Raw genomic sequence first — 21,775 nt, 5'->3', positions numbered from 1 at the left:
TGAATTAGATACATCCAAAGGGCACTGAACATATCCTTATATACTGACAGACATCTTTTGTATTTTCTAAAACATCCAAACTATGGCTATTTTCTAAAGAGCAGCTTACTTGTAAATTTGAGAACATTTTGCTTCCTTCTTCTTATATATAGAAGGGATACTGAGTAACACGATTGCCACATCATCAAAATATGTTGGAATGTTCAAGTAAATGGGCTTCAGGAAATATTTCTCTATGAAAGACAGATAATAAACTAGAGATTTAGTGTGGGGAAGACTTTCTTTGGGGAAGTAATATGATTTGAGTATTTATGTAGCTATCAGTCTTAACGTTCAAGGGAACTTTTGACAAATCCTGAAATCCAAACAATTTCTCTTTGGAAATTATTTTCACTTATGGGTAGATGTGTGTCTACATGCCAGTATGTGCTCCTGAGCCTGAAGCATTGGGTTCCACGGCGCTGGACTTTCAGGTGGTTGTTGAGTCGCCTGATGTGGGCACAAGTAACTGAATCCAGTTCCTCTGAATTCAGCAAGTGCTCTTAACCAGTAAACCGTCTCTTCAAACTCTGAAATACTATAAGTATTTCCTGCTTGGTACATTCATCCTTTGTGGCTATATTTTATTAGAGTAAACTGAAGAAAATGAATAGATGCAGAAGACAAATGTGTAGCAGTCTTTCTCTTACTGCCAGCCCCCAAATCATGACATGGAGACTTATTGTTAATTATGAATGCCTGGCCTTAACTTAGCTTTTTTTTTTCTAGCTAGTTCTTTTCGGTTAAACTTAAATTAAACCATTTTTATTAATCTATATGCTGTCCTGAGGCTCATTTTCCTTATCCACATACTGGCTATCCAGCCTTTCTGCTCTTTCTGCTTCTAGCTGACTGGCCCCCAGCTGCCTGGCTCTTCTTTTCTCTCTGCCTGCCAGCCCAGTTTATTCCTCCTCTGCCTAGCTATTGGCCATTCATCTTTTTATTAGACCAACAAGGCGCCTTAGTCAGGCAAGGTGAAATAGCAACACATCTTTACATAGTTAAACAACTGTTCTGTAACACAAACAAATGTAACACATCTTTACTTAAACAAATATTCTCTTCCAGAACATAAATACGATATAAATTATTGACAATTTAGAAGACAAAACAAATTCATTTTTTTTTGTTGAGATTTGGGATTCTTTTTTTTTTTTTTTTGGTTTTTCGAGACAGGGTTTCTCTGTAGCTTTGGTGCCTGTCCTGGAACTAGCTCTTGTAGACCAGGCTGGCCTCGAACTCGCAGAGATCCACCTGCCTCTGCCTCCCGAGTGAGAGATTTGGGATTCTTGTGTGTGTGTGTGTAGTTTGGTGTATTNCTCTCTCTCTCTCTCTCTCTCTCTCTCTCTCTCTCTCTCTCTCTCTCTCACACACACACACACACACACACACACAGAGGAAGAAATACTGAAATGGCAAATGCTTAAATCAAGCATCTTACATGTGAGGATGATCAGAATCTAGAGAAGAAAGGACCTTGCTCCTCACACCCCATCACTCATTATTCTTATCATGCATCCCCTTCCAGTTTTTGCAACATCATCATCTACCTAATTTGATAATCATGTGGCAAGGTTGTGTCTATGTCTTCAGGTAAATATAAAGTGCTGTTGGTAAGGATACAATCCTGCATTATATATGCAATTGGGACTGAGTTGGACTAAAATGCTCTAAGTGATTAGCTCTAATAGCCTATAATTTATTATACGATTAATAAATTATATAATTATATAAATTAATATTTGCAATAAGTCTTACACTACAATATTTCATAACGGTTGTTTAAAACAATATCAGCTTCCTTCTTGCTAGTCTTCTGTGGCGAGCACTAAAGATTAGAGGACTCTTCTTTACTGCATTGTTATGCCACACGCTGAAGCAGGTGTTCCCAGTTTACACACGGAGACATTGGGAAATCTGCCTAAGTAGAGGTAATGTAAGTCAGAAGTATTTCTGTGAGTGGGGTTCTCGCTGTCTGGTACACAGGCTCGTCATCACTGACTGCTCGTGTACTAACCCTGTGCCTTTTCCCCTTCCCTCATCTGGAAATGTCAGAGGACTGATACCCTTCTATGAAAAGTATCAGCTAATATAAATACAGTGCTTCTTCGGAACTCTGTTCACAAAGGGATGATAGGCGTGGGTAGGAGCAGGGGAGTTGAGGTCACAGACGACAAATATCTTGCCCAAGTCACCGACAAGACAGAAAGCAGGCTTGAAACCAATTTTAACTGTCTCTCCAAGGGAACCCTTCCTATCTCACTGAGATGATCTCAACGATAGCTTTCTGCATTAAGTCAGCACTTGGTTTGACTTCATCGTTTCCATATTTGCCGATGCATTCCAGAATTTTTTTATCTGCACGTTTGACATATGGTAACTAAATGAGCTAATCTGTGTTTTTATTTCTCTGCTTTGAAGTTTGAAGCAACCTCTCCGAGATACTTTTTCCATGAAGCGATTAATTGGGGCGAGAGTAAAATCAAAGGTCAGTGTGGAGATTTGTTCCTTTGTGTATGGTTTCTGAGGCCATCCCTTGGGGGGGGTGTATATTAAATCAGTTCTGATTGTTTCCACAATTACTGGAGGGTAATAATAGCAATCGTTTAAGCTCCTGTCCTATACAAATCCAAACTATTTTTAGAAATGTCCGGAGCTAAACATTTAGACAGAGCGGATGACAGTGTGACTGAAAAAAAGCACTGGTGGGTATCAGCGGCTTTTTCTCTTGCTCCGAGTCAGTGTGGCCTGTTCCTTCACTCCCTGGCATCCGAATTTTATCTCAGCAGTTTACCAGTTCCATTACACAGACAGCTGATGGTAGCTTCAAATGTAAAGAAGCAGAAGTCATTCTTATCATTATGTTTAAGTCATAGTGATTAGTTTTGGATTCAATTTGATGTTTACTTTCAGGAGAGTAAGCAACTTTTTAAATACATTTTCAAAAAGACATATTTGTTTATTTAAATATTTAGACACCGACCCATTTGAAAAAATTTAAGACTATTTGATCCAAGACCAAGTTTAAAGGTAGGTGTGTCTCTTAAAGAAAAACCAAAGTGCTTGGAAGTTTGCGAAAAACATTATTTCTACCTATATTTTGGTGAAATATAGTTTTCAGTTAAAACAGTTCATTTGTTTTCCTCATCTAAAATTTACCTAGAGAGCTTAAGGCTTTGAAATGTAGAGAAGTCAGTGGATTGTTTAGGGGCAAAAATGATAGCAAGACTGAGTCTTTCTTGTGGTTGGCATACTGGGTTTATAATTGCAGCTGGGAAGTGTCTTCACCATCTTCCAGACAGGCCTAGCTTCTTCAGCAACATTTCACAGTGACTCAAAAACATTCTCTTCACTCCTGATGTGTTCCTGGGGTCCTTAGGACTCATTTGCCTTCTGAAATCCACTCAGGAGATACCTGTGAAATTAGGAAAAACTCATAGCAATTTGCTTCTTCTTTTTAATTTATTTATTTGGGACAAGCTTTCTTTCCACAAAAAAGTCCTGCTTTTGTGACAATCAGAGGTGATTTTTGCTTCTGCCTCATCTTTGTTAAGCACAGATCCCAAACACTGAGTCGTTTATAACTGAGCCTCAGTATTCATGGGCAAACTCCAAACGACATGTGACACCCTTCTCATCAAAGGTGGGTGTTTCCTTCTGCATTTTAGACTGTACTTGAGCCCTCCCTGAAGCAGCAAAGTCTGAGTTATTCTTCAGCACAGCGCTTGCTCCGGGAGAAAGTACTGGTGGGATGCATTCCAAACTCAGTACAGGGCATCATCTCCGCCTTGGGTATTTCTGCTTCTCATCATCTGGGACAGGGATTCCTTACATGGGGACTTGACCTTTGGATTGCTCGAAGGAAGCTAACCTCTCCTCGCAAAGTACTTTTGGGATGCAAAAGCCTGTCTCTCTTGCTTCACAGGACACATAATGAAATGAATAGATAGAGATTTGATGGCTTAATTCTTATGCACCACAAGGCAAAAGGCCCAGGGTTCTGTTTAAGTTAATAGTGTTACAGTTAGTCTGAGCTAAATCATGACATATTGTGTTTATATGAGCTTGATCCGTGCCAGAAGATAAGTTATTGTTTTGTCCCTCAGGTTCTTGTCCTCATGAATGCCTTAACGGGGCTTTCTGTTCTAAGACTGGTACGTGTGACTGTCAAATATTCCAAGCTCTTGGGACAAGGTGCCAGATTGGTAAGTTTCAGGGATATTTATGACAGAATTATGGGATATGAAAGAGAACATTAAGTCATGATTTGCTTGGAAGCGTTCGTCCCCTGGGATTTGGGACATTAACTAGACAGCTCCAAGTTTATTTTCATCAATTTGAAGGAATTCAGAAACGCTGTAAAAGAGCATAGCTGTATGCGCTTTCCCTTCCCACTGATCTCTGTTTCCTCGAGTATTTTTTTTCTCCTTTCCGTTGCACTAACCCGTAGGACCATCTTTTCATTTATGTGTAGCTCTTCCTCAGTATATTTCACCGCAAGCTTCTCTTCTTCTTATTTAATAAGTTGGATATTCCGTATATAGACTAGAAATAGTACTGAGAGTTTATCAGGTATGGAGATCGTTTTTCTTTTTAAAATATTTTTATCCATAATGTCTAAGGGGGGATCTTATATTAATGATTATCAACAGATGTTAACCAATATTTTACCATTTGGAAGATTATATGCTAGGCATAAAACAAAGTGTATTTTGAGGAATACAGACATGCTTCGTCAACTAGTGGTGTGTAAGAGGTAAGCCATCCTTAAACATGAGTGCCCTCGAGGAAAGCGTGGAATGTAGAATGCACTGCCAGGGATGATAGCCAGCAAAATGAACCCATCAATGTCTTTCCCTGAGTGGACCAAAGTTGGATGGAGCTGATAAATTTAGGTAAATGTTTCAAAAAGGAGGAGACACTAAACACTGGCCCTTATGTTTCTGTTTGCCTTGGTGTATATAACAATTCACCAAGCTACTTTTTAGCAAACATCACTGCTTTTTACGTTATTATAAAGTGAATCATTTAGAATATAAAAATATGAAGGGTCTGTGAGATGACTCAGCAAAGAATCGCCTTGTTGCCAAGTGTGATGCGGGGAGTTTTATCCCCGGAACCCACATATTCTTAGGTAGAAGGAGAGAAGCAACTCCACAAAATGGTCCTCAGACACCTGCTTGCTTTGAAACAATGTGGCCTTATACACCCCACACCTACAACAAAAACACCAAGGATAATACATAACATAAATAAAAATAAAATGGAGTAGAAGTTTATCTAGAGGAGAGACATAATCCTAATAGATGTCTTTTGATTTAAAATAAATATTGCTTGAAATTTCACCAGTTTGAGATCATCATTTTCACGATTCCAGGAAATGAAATGAGCAATGCCTCCAGCTCCATTTTCCAGGCATATAAACATGTTTTTTTTTTTGCCATCATTAATTTTCTCTCTGGATACCATAAAGACATTTTTGAAAGAATTATGGAGGCTGTGGGATTCTGCTGCTGTCCATGCTGCTCTGGGATACTCCGTGGTGACCTTTCATTCTCTTCTGAGTCACTCGTTTGCCTTGCCGACATCACCGTCTTCTTTTGTATTGCCTTCCTTAGTATTCCTTCCCCCCCTCAATCCTTCTCTTACAATAATAAAAAAAATAAGTCTTTTCTTCATAGCAACTCAGAGACTGGGTTTTCTTAACGAGTTGGGTAGTTTTAAGAGCAGCTGATACTTCAATGCCACTTGTTTCTTCCTGTACCATGGACTACCCAATTGGGGAAAAACACTTTTTTCAGTGAAAATTATTACAATGACTTATCGTGACTGAACATTTTGAGAAAGCTGTGATTTATTTTACACTAATGTTATTTATTTATTTTACACTAGTAATCCTAAATATTATTCAATTTCTTTTTAGTCCCAAACATGGGAAGTGGCAGAGATGGCATTTGCAAAACCTGGGGACAGTATCACTTTGAAACATTTGATGGGATCTACTACTATTTCCCAGGAAGCTGCTCTTATATATTTGCAAAGGACTGTGGTAATTTGGAGCCTCGGTATACTGTATGGGTAGGTAGTACTCAAATTTTATCAATTAAAAAATTACCTCTGGAAAATAATGTATTATAAAAGTATTGGACAAATGATGAGTAATGGACAATAATTATAGAACACGCAGGGACTTACTCTTAATGGAATGGTCCAATTTTGTGGCCATATTAGTGTAATTCTATTAAGATGATGTCTGGCGTGCTAGCAACAGGGACTGAATCCATGAGAGGGTATCTTACAGGCTGTAGAGAAATATATGCTGATTACCATAGCTACTCTCATCAGTATCCCTGATATGGTTTTTTTTGTTGGTAATTTGGAAGAAGGTAAGGTCAGATATTAATAATATTATTTATATTTTCTCTCTCCTTGCTATTTTGACTTGAGATGTCCACTTGTTTTCGCGTTTTTTTAACTGCCCCTCCTGGGTTAAGGAATGTAGCTCATTGGTATGGCAAATTTTTAGTATGCACAAAGCCCTGGTTTGGATCCTTGACTCCAAAAATTCTTCCTAATGTCTGAAGTAGAAATTTATTATTTAAATGGTTTCTTTTTTTTCTAAAGCATTTGGGAATAAAGAGAATCAATTTTTATTTTAAGCGAAGTCATATTCACTTTGTCAGCCTATAAATATTGCTTGCTATTGAACTCCATTTAACATTCTCCCATGATAGTCCATAGATGCCCTAACGGGGCATAGATACTCCAAATGTGTTTCCTTGTGGTGTTTATGATTCTTTTGTCAAACTAATTTTTCACAGTATATATCATATAGCTTCAGAATATTATTATCTAACATATGGAAGCTAAGGTGAGCACACAAATGTCCTGAATAACTTGCATTTTATAAAATTGTATTGCTCCATTTTTGAGGCAAATATTATTTTCCTCCCAAAAACCCTGAGTGTAAGAGTAGTTCTTACTTTGTAGGGTGTCGTGGGGCCTGTGATGCTGCAAGTTGTAACGATGTTCCACGATTTTCATTGCCCATGTGGATACTTGCGGTTGTTTTCCATGATTTCCTTTGTGTTTTTCTCCCTTCCAGGTCCACAACAGCCCAAAGTGCCTTGGTGCTGTGTATTCTTGCTATCGTTCCATCAGCCTATTCTTTTCGAACCAAGAAGAAATTAGAATTTATGGTCACGAAATAAAAATGAATGGCATCAGGTAAGACGAGAAAAATATGATCTGTGCAAATGACACCAGAGGTTGCTTGACAGTTCCGAGGTCTCAGACTTGAAGGGAGTGGTGGAATAGAGGGTTTGCTCTTCGGTTGACTTGTGCAGTAGTGTCAGAAAGACATCACACCTTTTGTGGCACTGGAGCCCACCAGGCAGCTGGGAATCTAGCTGGTCCACAGCCTCGTATTCATGATGCAGATATATTTGCAAAGGTGCTCCTAGGATTGAACATGTTCTCCTGAGGGCACAATCAAGAAATGTCTCTATATCATTTAATTCTGATTACTTTGGGCCTCTTCAATATTTTCTCTTTCCCTTCACAGAACATGATACAAAAACTGACTTTATTTTTTTCTTGGGAAGGATTCTGGAAGTCCTCCCAAGTCTACGAGAATGAGTCTTGAGCGTCACTTGCGAGTTTCCATCGAAGCCTTGACAAAGACTCTGAGCCAGTAAATAATTGTCCTTGTTGATAGATCAGAGCAGCTACAGTGGCTTCCTGCCTGCCAACAGCGTGACCTGAGAGTTGTAGGGAAGGGGATGTTTATGTTAGATGGAGATTTCATACAGTTAGAACAGGGAATCATAGGGAACAATTTCCTTTCTGATCTAAATAATTACAAAGACATCCAGTTTAGAACATTTCCTAGCTCAGCTTGGCCAGAGAAAGTAAATAGTGAGATGGAACAGTTTTATCCATCCTTCAGAACTCACTGTTAGGTGTGTGAACCATGGGATTCCTTCCAGGGTAGGACGGTGATGTTGCTTTTCCTCCATGTAGAGTCAGCCAGAGGCAGGAGCAGCACTGTAAAAAGGTGAGCCTCAGGGAACATTGTTTCAGTCCTGCAAACAAGAGCAGCCTTCACCATATTTGGTGGTTATTTAATTTTTGATGCCTTTTCCTCTTGATGCAAGGTCTTGCCATATATCAGCAACCTTCTGTGTCATAAACATCAAGGAGTTAGAGGTAGCTATGTTTTTCTTTTAAAAATACATATTTAATTAAATTTACAGAAAAAAGAGAGCTGGCAGACAGACGTGGCTGGCAGTTAAACACAGCAAAATTCCCCTCCCCAGAACTACACCTCCCATGATTTAGCACCCCATTAGTGTAAAATATGCTTATAAAATATGATCCATTATTTTAAAATACAGATCTTTTATAAACTTGTAAATTCAAACAAGGAATATTTTTATTGCTGTTTCATACTGACTTTTGCTATGAATTCTTTACATTTAGTTTTTAATCATAACACTTCTACTTGTCACTTATTCTCTAGCTATAATGCATAGTTATTTCTATCTTCTTGTAACTATTGTCTATAAATATTTATATGTAAAAAAATCTTTGTGTAAATGGTCGGAGATATTAGTGTTTCTTTGGGAATTATCTATAGTTTGCTTACTTTTGCAGTTTTTGTTGGACAGAGTCCTGCTCTTTCTAGAACAGAAATTACTAATTTGAATTTTGGAGAGGAAGGTGTGACTACATCTGTTAACCGCCTGCCTTCCATCATGGTTTATAAATTTATTTTGATATGACTACCTTCATAAAAGTGAGCGTCTCAAATTTATTTTACGATTGGGACCTGCTCTTTATGGCCTCGTTTATAAATGGAAGGAGGACAGGGTTCTTTTGCTTTCCAAGTGACTCATTTTGCTTTTGCAGTGCCCATTTGGTTAGTTCTTTTGGGTTGGGAATAAAATCAGAGTTCCAGGACCCCTGCATATTTTGACTATTGCTTGTCTGTACTTTAGAACTGTTAATTTTTAGATTACCTTTAGCTTCCAGATCAAAAGTATTCTTTAACCCTCATTCTATGATGTTGATAGAGTTAGTTTTCCATGTTGAAAAGATTATATGCAACTTTCTGCTAGATTTTGAAACAACCACTAAGTTATAAGTATTAATTCTATATCAGTGGCATCTTCATTGTCTTAATTTAAATATTAAACTTGTCAACAATGTTGAGGTTTCCCATATATTTAAACTTTTGGGGATCTCACTGTATAGCTCATTCAGTAACTCTGTAAAAATTCTCTGTCGCCTAAATTGTCGTGAGAATCTGGTATGTGTAACTATAACTTGGTCGTGGTTCAGATATTAGACTGTTCTGTTTTTTTTTTTTTTTTTCAGCTTATCTCTGCCTCAGACAGTTGGCCAGGTATACATCGAGAAGCTAGCTGACTACATTCTGGTGAAAACTAGCTTTGGCTTCTCATTGGCCTGGGATGGAATATCGGGAGTTTACCTCAAACTGTCCGAGGAGCACAGAGGGAAGTCCTGTGGCTTGTGTGCAAACTACAATGGCATTCAGTCGGATGACTTCATGATTCAGGAAGGTAAGAAGATGGAGCACGAGAAAGGGGTGGGAGAAGGGGTGTTCTCTTTACAGTCCTCTCCCTTTGGCCAATAGCAGTTAGTAGTCAGAAGACTTGACCAATTGTAGAAAATCCCTGGCTACCATCTGTCTACTCTAATGATTCCAAACATTTCCTGATTACTTGACATTTGCTAGGTTGAGATGCAGGACTTGCTCACATAGCAAATGTTAACTGAACATTTAGCTGGTTTCAGGAGTTTGAGGGATAATATATACACTGCCATGGGGACTGGGGAGCAGCAGTGACCAAAATGTGGAATTCCCCATCCTTGGAGTTCATAGTCTAGTGATTTAAACCTTTCGATTTGAATGCATTTACTTTAGGAGAAAAGCTATTTTGTATTCAGTCTTAACAGTAATAAATTAAATGACTTCCAAATGATAGTTTTGTAAATACGATGAAATGAAGTCAGGCTTAGCCACTTTGCATAGCACCTGGGAAAAGTTTTATATACCTTCCTAGTCAGTCACTGTGTCTAAGGCATGAAACTCACCTCAGTGAGTCACTAGTAATGGAGTCTACTTCTGTTTACAGACTACTGAGGGGTAAGAGCACAGGCCATAGCATGATTCAAGTACACATAAAGAAGCTAAATAAAAGAGAATATTGTTCTTAGTACCAGGAGACCTGACCTTGTACCTTGCTTCCACTCTTACATACGCCTGAGATTGGATCATTGAATCTTTCCATTGCTGTAAAAGAGGAACACAGTAATTCTGAACTTATAGAGTAATAAGTAATAACAAAAATATACTTTATCATCTGTTGTAATGTTTAATATGGCCAGATAGCAACATTATTCCTATCCCTCATATCATCTGGTAAGGTTTTTAGAATATAAAATTTTTAATTTTCGAACAACGTCACAACCTCCAGCATAATGCAGCTTTAAGTTGATTCTCTGAGATTTGGAATAGATGTTATTAACTGCAAACAACTGCATTTAAACCACAATTTGCTATATGATATTGCTTGTTTTGCATTACAAAGTTAATGGCAGTTGTCTATTTATTGTACTTTAATGGGTGTTAAAAGAATATTTCAGAGCATGTATTCTACAAGTCAGAATGTGGAATAAAAATTCTGCTTTACTATTTATTGCATTTTTTAATTTCAATGTTGCGATAACATTTATTTTCATAGGGCGACAAGGATAAAGTGAGACAGTTCCTGCTGGCATGTAGATTTCCCATCACACAGAGACCACTTCGTTCAGTTCATGTCCTTTGTAATTGTCTCTAGTGTCTCACAGCCATAGAAATATGTCTTTGTATGTCTTTTACAAGCCCTTAGTAAAATGCAAACATTTACTCACACTATGTGGGTAACTTATCATCAGGGCTAGTTCACCAAGAACTAGAGTAGAGAGCCTAGCTCCGCTGGGTCAATTTCCTAATATGTAGAATAGGAATAAAGAAAACAACCCCCGGTGCCTCCCAGTCTGTGAGTATCTAATGAGAAAATGGAAACAGAGGTGCTCAGGAGTCTGTGAGTTCAATATGAACGCACAGGATGAGGAACACTGGGGAATGGTCACTTTTATCCATTGAGGGCTGGTAATGAAAAGGTTTACAGATTTGGAATCTGGAGACTGTTAGGAAGGAGTATTTGGAACTAACACGGAGTCAATCAAATGGCAGTTTGTGATTAATTTTCCTCATAATCAAATTTTCGTGAAAAACATAAAAATCAGTTCAGTTATTAGTATGGGAGTTGGACAAGATGGCTTTGATTGGCATCCATCACGACATCCAGGAGCCTGGTGTGGAGGTGAAGATGGAGGACAAGATCTACTCTTGTTAGGGATAGGAAGACAGGATAGGCATTCATATGCAGTGCTCTTGTTAGGGGCAGGGAGATGGGCTGGATATCTGTGTGCAGGAAGATGGGTTGAGCATCTGTGTGCAGGAAGATGGGCTGAGCATCTGTGTGCAGAAAGATTGGCTGAGCATCTGTGTGCAGGAAGATGGGCTGAGAATCTGTGTGCTGGAAGATGGGTTGGGCATCCGTGCGCAGGAAGATGGGTTGAGCATCTGTGTGCAGAAAGGTTGGCTGAGAATCTGTGTGCAGGAAGATGGGTTGGGCATCCGTGCGCAGGAAGATGGGTTGAGCATCTGTGTGCAGGAAGGTGGGCTGGGCATCTTTGTGCAGGAAGATGGGCTGGGTATCTTTGTGCAGGAAGATGGGCTGGGCTTCTGCTCAGGAGCTGTGGGACAGAGTGGTTTTTGGCAGTGAAGTAAGTGAAGGTACCAAACAACAGCCTATTAGGTGATGAGCAGCGGGAAGATTGGCAAAGTGGAAACTGAGTTAGTGCTGAGCTGTTGACAGTGAAGTCGAAAGACTCTTGAATGACCATGCAAGAAGCCCAGAGATGGCAATTGTCTCAGGTGGGATTATTAAAGAAATCTCATTTAAATTAACTTGTAGGGACATAAAATGAATCTACTCTTCTATTTCTTCTCCTTGGTCAAATTCAAGGTAATTTCCAGAGGTGAGCGTGTCATCTTTGGCTCTAGTGTTTGCTTGAAAGTCAGCATGCCCTTTGCTGGTCAGATCAAGAGTTGCATAGTTTGCTGGAATACTATTGAATATGCAGATTCCCAAGAGAAATAAAACTGTATTTCTCTTTGCACTCCTACTTATCTTTCAAACATGACCTCACAAAGAAATGAAGCATTTTCAAATTTCCGTGCAAGGGAGAAGAATTTAATTTTTTGTTCAGTTGAGAATTCCGTCTTCCCAGGTTATGTCTTGGTCTTGCTTCACATCAACATAAAGGTCCTGGTCTACTCTCATGTTTCCAACTTGAAAACTAATAGTGCTTCTTCACTATCAAAGTGTCTTGATGTGCTCAGTGAATAATTTTACTTTCAGCATCTTCCACAGGAGGCATTGTAATTCTGGTTTAATCTGCTCCTGAACTAACAGATATGGATTTAAAATCTTACAACACACAGCATATACAACTTTCTTACTAACGCAATGTAATATAAAAGGTTGAAATAATTGGGACTTTTGAAAATATTTTTATTCTTCAGACCACGAAAAAATGGTATTCTGAAATGAAATATGGCTATAGCTTGACTTAAGGAGGTCATCAATTTTTCCACTTTAAGATAAGTCTTTTACAACAGGTTTTGTTCTGTGTATAATGTTTCCAGCAATTCCAGAGATCATGAAAAAGGCAAGACATTATTGTAAGATGAAGAATGTAATTCAGTAAATATTGAACATTCATCTATATTTTTCATTTGTTTATTTGGTAAATATATTTTGAGCATTGCTTTATGTTAGATATTAAACTAAGGATACAAGAACAAAACAGTGAAGCTGGTCTCATTTATTGCTATAGAAAGTAAAATAAATAAGGAGAACAATTAAAATATAATCTTTGGGAGAAATAGTAGCTTTGATGGAAAGTGGGAAATGAGATAAGAACAATAGAACAATGTTTGTTGGCAGTGATCTAGAACTTGTTTTCAGAAGGTCACATTCAATGAGCCCTAAATGAAGAGAGGAAACTGGTGTAAGAGTGTTTTTAAAATTTGTTCACTTTTACAATAGCAGGAATTGGGACTTCTCCCTATGCTACACCCTTGGCCTTCTTTTCCTTTTGAGACTGACTCTCATTAAATTACCTAGCTGGACCTTGAACTCACTAGTCGCCAGGAAAAACTGAGCTGGAAGTCTTCATGCTTAACATCCAAGAAGAGAGGTTTTGGAGGAGGAGGAGGAGCAGGAGGCCCATGAAATCTTGGGCCCTGAGTTGCGAATGAGCAGCCCCCCAAACCTGGTGGTTGGAAAGAATTGTGTAAGAGCTTCAGCGGGAGGATGAGTCGGGAGGCATGAGGTGGGAATGGCAGGTGCCCACCCTGTGCAATCTTCTAGGTTATAAGCAAGCTTGGAATGTAATATAAGAAGCAAAAATTCCTGTAAACAATGAATTTAACCGGAGTTTGCTAGTAATCCACAAATATTAGCTTCCCTATCTTAAATTGGTCAGGAAAAATGGGGCAACATTTCACTAGAGATTTGGATTAATTAGTACAGTTATTGCCACCCACGGCTGACCCGTGGCCATCAAGTCTGGACGGCAGAAAACCAAAGCTCCAATCTGAATTTTTCTTTCTTAGTTGTTTCTGCCAATCCCATGAGATTTGAGATTCAGCTTTTGTCTGAATATGGAGCAGGATTAATTTCTGTATCTTGTCTTGAACTTATTCAAAGGCCCAGTGGTGACACACTTAAGCCTTACCTGTTGCAGGCTGTGAATTACCTGTTGAATCATATATGAACTACTAAATCTTGCCTCTTAATTATTCTGGGGTCAGATAGACTTTTTAATTCTAGAATCTGGTTAAAGCATGTTCAACCTATTGTTCATCATATTTAGGTGAAATAGGTTCACTTCTTAGTATTATTTTCTTTGGGTTCTTTTCTAGTCTTTCATTGCCTATAGGGGTGTTTTCTGAAACGTTTTTATGGTTTCAGTACATTTTTTAACCTGTTGTTGTTTACTCTCAAAATAAAAGAGGACTTTAAAAAATATGTGTGTCTGTGTTTGTGTGTGTGTTCATCTGTGTGCACGTTCATGCACAGATAGATGTGTATGTGTGCACATGTATGCATTTACCTGTGGAGACCAGAGGACAGCATCATGTTTCATTCCCAGGAACATCATGCACCTCCTTTAAAACACATCTCTCACTGTCTTGGAACTCAACAAGTGTTCTTAACATTCTGGCCAGTGTGCCATAGGGATCTCTTTTTCTCATCCTCCCTAGCATTAGAATTACAAGTGTGCACCACTGTGCTTTGCGCCACATGTTTACACGGGTCCTGGTTATCAAACTCAGGCTCCCAGGCTGGAGTGTGGCAAACACTTATAGGCTGAGACCTCTTCCTCATCTCTGAAGAACAGTTTTAATAAGGTTTGTGAAAATGCCTCCCATATAGTCTGATACAACACCGTTTATGTTGTTTCCAATAGAGGACTACACAGAAGACATTGCTACGTTTGCAAACAGCTGGATGGTGCAAACTCTAGATGACCCTAAATGTATACCCACTCCCTCAGACTTTCCAAATCCATGTTCCAGTGGAATGCCAGCATTTGAGGTAAGTTTGATACCCCCAGAATTGAGCATGTTGGACTTAATCGAAATCTTTTTTTGGGTATTTAGCATTAGGCATTTTAGTGCAAATGCAGTATAATTAAATTACTGAATTCAGATCATGGAATTGCAAAATGGAATGGTTTCACATTCATTTCAGAAAGAGTGGCTATAATGGAATCCATCGATGCCATAATTAAAAAAATACATAGCTTGAAAATTGTTTATTACATTTGATGAGCGCAGACTATCTGCTCTTTCCTGGTAAGAACTGAGTCGGCAAGTAGATTAATACCAAGAGAAGGTGAGAATTCTTGTGTACCAAGGAAGATGTTCTGATGCTTGGCATCTTTTTTCCCCCCACACAGGCAATCTTCTTCAAATGCCAGATATTGTTGCAGTTCCCTTTCCTGAGCTGCCATGAATACATCGATCCATACTTATATATTGCCAGCTGTGTTAATGATCTGTGCAAGTAAGTGAAACAATGGGTATTTGGAGCATATTTCTTTATGCAAAGACCACAAAATGCAAAACAAACAAACACATAAAGCCCCAAGAGCAGATAGATGTATTTCTGTGATGTAGCCATGTCAGCAGCTAGCCATAGAGGGCTAAGTGTAAAGCCCAGACTGGACTAACAGCTAGTCATTAGAAACTGACTGTCTAATGGGTAGCTATATGTTTCACAGAGCGGGAGCAGAATTGAGTGGCTTTTAAACATTTTGTGCCACTGTCCATTTTTTAGATTCTAGAGGTGTCTCTAGAAACTTCTATGCAGTGATGTTTAAAATCCTCAAAATAAAACAATTTTATGAAGGAAACTAATGAAATAGCCATTGAAAAGGTGAAAGGAATCAATATTTAATACATGTATGTGCTTTAAAATAAATTTCATATTTAATAACAGCTGAAATTTGACATCATGGGTATAAACAATAATTTGTAATTTCTATAATTATAATGAGAAATTAGAACACATGAAAAATTAATGAGACATGTTGCTGACAAAATCACATGTGTTGCTAACATTTTGTGATTTGATTGATGCCTTTATGCACAATTCAAAGAAATGCTGAATTTCAATTGGAAATGATTAGAAACACACCTTTAATGTTTGTATATTCATAGTCACAGATTGATTGATGTTATCCCAGGTTAGCAACATCCAGAATAGGAAGTTGTCTAGGCAACAAATTGATCACACTGTGTTTATCATAGCATTTAAGATAAATTACCTATTGTTGAACTATTTTTATATTTTGTTTATTTTAAATTATCAAGTATATATGATTAGCCATCTTGAAGATTCAAGAGCACATTAGGGATTTTGTATATCTGAATATTGCATGATTCAAAAGAAATACAAGTTATGTACTTGAATGCTTTTGTAGAACAGCTGACTAGGTTTTAGTTGAGTAAAGCCATTTGAATTTTTGGTAGCTTGTTAAGATCTCTGCTTTTATCAAACACGATATAAAAGTCAAAATAGTATTGAAATTATGTTACTTGTAAATACTCTTCTTTAGATCAATTATTATAACAATATATTGAATATACTAAGGTTTTCCAAATATTTTATGATTGGCTTTTGGTTTGCCTTTGAGTAGAGTAGTCAAGACTTGACTTGTATAGATGTTCTCCAAATCCAGGGGTTCCTAAATGAGTACAAAGCTTTCAGTTAGCTTCTCCTCTCTACTGATGGCCCATGACTTATTATGAATTTTTGAAAAAACCTCTTCCCTCTCTTTTTAAAAAGTAAGCACTGATTGTCATGCCTTTGTTCTTTTACTCAAACTGACCTTTTCCCTTTCAAGATTCGCAAAGGTGGGCTTGTCCCTTCTTTCCCATTTATATAGAATTAAAAATTATTCTTCTTTCCCCATAGTGGTTTGTGTTCATTGTTTCGAATTTTCCTAAGTTGCTTTGTCATAGGCATCTTTAACACGCATTTCTTTTTGTAGGCTGAGATAAAGACTCATTTGGTATATTCCAGAAGGTCACTCTCTATTCATTAATTTGGCTGCTCCAATAGCCAAAGGAACAGTGGATAAACTTCAACAGAATGTTTATACTTCTCTCATTTAAAAGTTCAAGCCAGTAATTGCTCTTGGATTAACATCATGGCCCTTTTCCATAAACTTCACAGTGACTTTGCAGTCTTGTTGATACAGGGTGTCCTTGTTTCTGTTCTCAACTTCGAGGCCCAAACTGGCTCCTCTTACGTCTTCATGTTAACTGTCAGAAAGGAAGAAAGGAAACAAAGGGACAGTATTTTTAACCTAGAAAATTCATGTATAATCCTCATTCTTAGTCTTTTGTACCAGAATGTAGAAACATGCCCCATACCTAGGTGTACAGAAGGCCAGTAATGTCCCTTCATACACTCAGGAAATATGCAAGTTGCTAATAATTAAAATAAGGAAGAATAAGAGATAAAAGCATTCCTCTTCTATGTCCACATCTTATAAACTCCCAACTTTTTATTTTAGTTGTTTTGAATCTCTGATTTTTTCTTTCTTTACTATAAATGGAACAGAGCAGTCTGGTGTAGCTAATTTAAACTACATTACCTTGTTGTGGTTTAAATTAGCTGACCTTTAAAGTATGTGTCTGAGGTGAAAAGACTGGATTGGTGAAAAATACAGATATTTTGATATTTGTTGCATCGTCTCAAATCAGAAGAAGGGCCTTGTGGTTGAGTTTCATGGACAATGCCAAAACAGAAGAGGAAACTTCCCAGAATAAGTTTCCACTTCTCCTGGTATTTCCTTCTGGGTACTCTGTACTGTCCTCCTCCTCCTCCTCCTCCTCCTCCTCCTCCTCCTCCTCCTCCTCCTCCTCCTCCTTCTTCTTCTTCTTCTTCTTTCTTTTTGTAGGAAATGAATGATTCTTATGATTCTTTTCTTTACCTGGACCATGAAACAGATTCAGAAAGATTCTGTTTGATGAAAAGGTGGATTGACTATGGTCACACATTTGTTTCTTGCTTCAGCAATGATGGCTCATTGAAATTGACTTGACACCCATCTTTTGTGCTTCCTAGCTAAGTAGTGTGCTACACATGGAAACATAGAAACCATGTTCCTATAGTCTTTCCTCTGAAAGCTGTATTCTAGTGGGGTAGAGAAGTGGGTTCCCAACAGTGGCACCCAATTTGCCTCCTGCTTGTGATGGGTACAGAGAAATCAAGGGCAGCATACTAAGCTCCACTGAAGATGTAGAATTTGATGGAAACAATACGATCCTTGTAACTATGCCTTCTGGGTTTGCTTCTAAAAACTTGGCAGCAAAGAAATGATTTTTAATTTTTGGCATGTAAGAGTCAATCAAATTAGAAACAACTATTATTTAATGCTTATTTTTGTCACTGGAGTTAACATCCAAATGGAAAATCAGCTCATTTCCTTTCACTAAGTTAGGATAACAAATTCTTTCTTGAACAGTTTGATGTATTTTGTTAGATGCCGTAAGACTGTGTGCCTCAAATAGTGCCTCCCTGGAGTAACATAGATTCTCAGTAAATGACAGATATTTTGATATTTGTTGCATCGTTTGGCAAGCCCCAAATCACTTTCTCTGTTAACTTTCAAAATTACTATTAATTGTAAGAAACACTCACACCTTTTAAGGTAAACCCTGAGATTTCAAGGTAAATCTCTTCCAAAAATGCAACAGTTTTTTATATACACTTCCTTCCTTTCAGGAAGACTTTGCTCTTTTGTTCTCTGAGGATTTTCTGAGCCCCTGCAGTTATACGGACAGGTTTCTCTTGCCTTCTAAAGCTCAGTTAATTGGACTAGATAAGCTACTTGGTTCCAATTACAGTAGCACAGAATAAGGGCAATTTGAGAAGGTGGCTTTTATAACAAAGACTGAAGACTTTAAGAGTCACAGAGTGGAACATTCTTAAGGTCATTATCGTGTAAGATGCTTAACGATCCAATTTTGAGTACGGACTGGGTTGAAAACCAAGCTCGCTACCTTGTTAGAAACCTGTTTATTTTGAAAGCTCCTAGTTAATCTGCTCTGGGAACTGGCAGATCCCATAAGAAACTATTGTTTACAGAGCTTCTAGAGTGATGGCAAGAAAAATAATTAGAGATAATTTACTTGTGGCAACGCTGTAAAAATGTCCAGCTTCAGTGAAAGGGCTCGGAAATCTCCTTTGAAATCTTAAGTTAAATATTATTTATTAAGTCTTTGAAAAATATTTTGGACTGTTATGGCAAGAACTGATATGGTATGAGCATAATCCTTAGGAGGGCCACAGACTATTGGGCAATTCAGAACGAGGTGTTTCCAAAAAAGCTCATCCTTGATATTTTTGTAGAAATACAATTTTATCTGTTTTTATTTCATTAAATTTTTATCTGCATTTATTGACTATTAAATTCTAAGATGTCTAAAATATTTTTGTGTAGATGTAAAACCACATGTGAAGATTTAAAAATTTTAAATATAAATACTTTTTGTTATAGTTTTACTTGATCCATAGGAAAAGGGAAAGGCTTTGATAAAGGTGTTGACGCACATTGTATTAAATTTAGGTGGATGTATTCATCTAGAATCTCTTGTATGTGTTTTCAACATTCTTGTCTCCTACAAGGTACATCATGGAAGATTATGCATTCTGACATTTACTAATGCTAGCGTCTTTATTATACAAACCCTCATTGCTTTTAACACTCAGGGGGCCCAAGGTCCAATGAAGATTTCTGTCTAGATTTCCAAGTGTCCCTGCCTCAGTTTTCTCTATCTTTTTTTTTTTTTTTAATTCTTTCTAGAACGGATGATGATGAAACTTACTGTCGAGCAGCCACCGAGTATGCCAGAGCCTGTTCTCATGCTGGCTTTCCCATTCAAGATTGGAGGGACGACTTCCCAGCATGCGGTACGTTTGTGGTTTTCAAGCCATGTATTTTACAAAAAGTTTCAGTCTTATCCTAGAATTCAGCTTGCCTAACTTCTCTAACACACTGCAAAACTTTAAAAAATGGCTGACATAGTTGTAAATGTATCTATTTCCTCAACCCCGTTTTTTTTTTTTTTTTTTTTTTTGAAAAATTTACTTGTCACCCACTGCGTGCCCATTGCAGTTGATAAATGCGACGACAGCTTTGTCCACCGGGACTGTATCAGCTGTTGCCCCCCTAGCTGCACGTTTGAGAAACAGTGTCTCGGGAGCAATCTTCACTGCCTTGATGGATGCTATTGTGCTGACGGTAAGCGCCTTGCGAAGAAACCCTGCCTGCACTCCTCTGTCGTGGTACTTGGTTATATGAAGACCACATCTTGGTCTTGTTGTCCACTCCCTGGACATCAGAGCAACCGCAACTTCGTACCCTAGGAGCATTCAGTCCTTTAAGTAATCCTTTAAGGAACGTGTCCTCTTCTTCAATAAAAGGGTGTTTTTTTTTTTAATTTTGCAAAAATATTCAGAAACTTGGACACTAGTATTTTTAATTCCCAAGGTGATGAATGTATTCTTTCACTATATCATAATACTTTATATAATTTTATTTCCTGGACTATGAAAGTGAGTTTAGGAAAGAGTCTTTATATTTTTCCATGATAAGATTTTAGTCCTAGTGTCGATTTAATATTTGAAATGAAAATGACAACAGACAGTAGAAGTGAGCTTTAAAGTTATTGTATGGATAGACATCTATAGAGAAGGCCAAAGATGTTTTCTAGCTTCCTCTCTCTCTTTATTTGAGTGTGCACATGAGTAATTATTGTGCGTGTAAGCATCTGCATGTGGAGACCAGAGACTGAGGTTATGTGTGTGTTTTTATTACTCTCCACCTGGTTATGGAGAAGGGGTCTCTCTGAACTGCAGAGCTTGCCATTTTGGATAGACTGGCTGAATACCAAGTTCTGGGATTCATCTGTTCAATAACCCAGGGCTGGGATTGTATAAGTGTATCACTAGGCTTGGCTTTTATGCATCCTATAGATCCATACTCAAACCCTATACATACACAGCAAGCACTTTACCTACAGAGCCACATTCTCAGTCCAACATGTTCCCACCCTTAAAAAAAATACAAATTAGGAAAAGAAAACTGGGCATGTAGCCCAGGGCTAATGTACTTCTGTAGTATTCAAAAGACCTTGGTCAATCTTCAGGTCTTGAAATGAACAAACATAAAGGTGTTAAGTGATTTTCCCAGCACCTTTTTTGATTTGCCAGTACGGTGAGCCAGTGGCAGTCTTGAGGTGTTTGCTTACAATCAAACACTGGATAAGGCTGTGGCTTCAGGGCCTAAGTCCATGTGCTACGGTAGGCCAATCTTTTTTTCCTGTAGAAACTTGTTATGAATAAGATCAGCGGATGGAAAAGCTGGGTAAATTTTGCTCCATCCTTATGTACCTTCACAAAGTTTTAGCAAATGCACTTCGTTGAACCAGTGAGTAGCACTGTTCTTTAGTGTTTGCATGATAATAGTTTAAATCTCTTTTATCTTTGGCTGATCAGAATATAAACTAAGGATATACTATCTCACTTCTTTCTTTCTCTTCCCTTAAAGTCCAGGAAGCACTTTTCAGCTTCCTTTCTTCTCTTTGGTAGTCTTTGAGATTTTGATGGTTAAGTACAGGAAATCAAAGTTGAAATTTCATTGAAGTAAGCCTTTATAAGGGAGACATGACTGAGAGCCAGGTTGCTAGAATCTTCCCTGACAGTCAAGGATCTTTTGTTTCTAGCACCTTCTGTAAGCAAGGTCTCAACACTTGACTGAATTGTTGTATCTTCAAAGAATGTAACCCTTACTATTTCTTTATTTTTCTTAAACAGGCCTCATAATGGACAATGGGACTTGCATCTCCTTGGAAAGTTGCCCATGTAGTTTCCATGGGTTAGCTTATTCAGTTGGCTCAAAAATTGAGCAAGAGTGCACTGAGTGGTAAGTGGTCCATGGGTAGAGAATAATTTCTAGGTACCATTCTCCTTAACAACTTGGTCATGACAGTTATCTTATAGATTCTACCCAT

General features: G+C 38.0%; 1 protein-coding gene across 4 annotated transcripts in view; it reads left to right on the top strand.

The window, feature by feature from the left end:
* The window catches only part of Otogl (otogelin like), a 121,477-nt gene that overhangs the window by 2,575 nt on the left and 97,127 nt on the right, over window positions 1-21,775 (top strand). For all 4 annotated transcript variants that reach the window (XM_050135533.1, XM_050135530.1, XM_050135532.1 and 1 more), the window contains exons 4-13: window positions 2,461-2,527; window positions 4,146-4,244; window positions 5,963-6,117; window positions 7,145-7,266; window positions 9,418-9,623; window positions 14,656-14,783; window positions 15,148-15,254; window positions 19,567-19,673; window positions 19,879-20,004; window positions 21,579-21,687. In XM_050135533.1, the coding sequence (XP_049991490.1) occupies window positions 2,461-2,527; window positions 4,146-4,244; window positions 5,963-6,117; window positions 7,145-7,266; window positions 9,418-9,623; window positions 14,656-14,783; window positions 15,148-15,254; window positions 19,567-19,673; window positions 19,879-20,004; window positions 21,579-21,687 (1,226 nt within the window). The remainder of the gene's footprint in view (window positions 1-2,460; window positions 2,528-4,145; window positions 4,245-5,962; window positions 6,118-7,144; window positions 7,267-9,417; window positions 9,624-14,655; window positions 14,784-15,147; window positions 15,255-19,566; window positions 19,674-19,878; window positions 20,005-21,578; window positions 21,688-21,775) is intronic.

Source organism: Alexandromys fortis, unplaced genomic scaffold (assembly GCF_014885135.2).
Source record: "Alexandromys fortis isolate MF-2015 unplaced genomic scaffold, M_Fortis_MF-2015_v1.1 scaffold_24, whole genome shotgun sequence".
NCBI classification, from domain to species: domain Eukaryota; kingdom Metazoa; phylum Chordata; class Mammalia; order Rodentia; family Cricetidae; genus Alexandromys; species Alexandromys fortis.
This window is presented reverse-complemented; position numbering and strand designations above follow the sequence as displayed.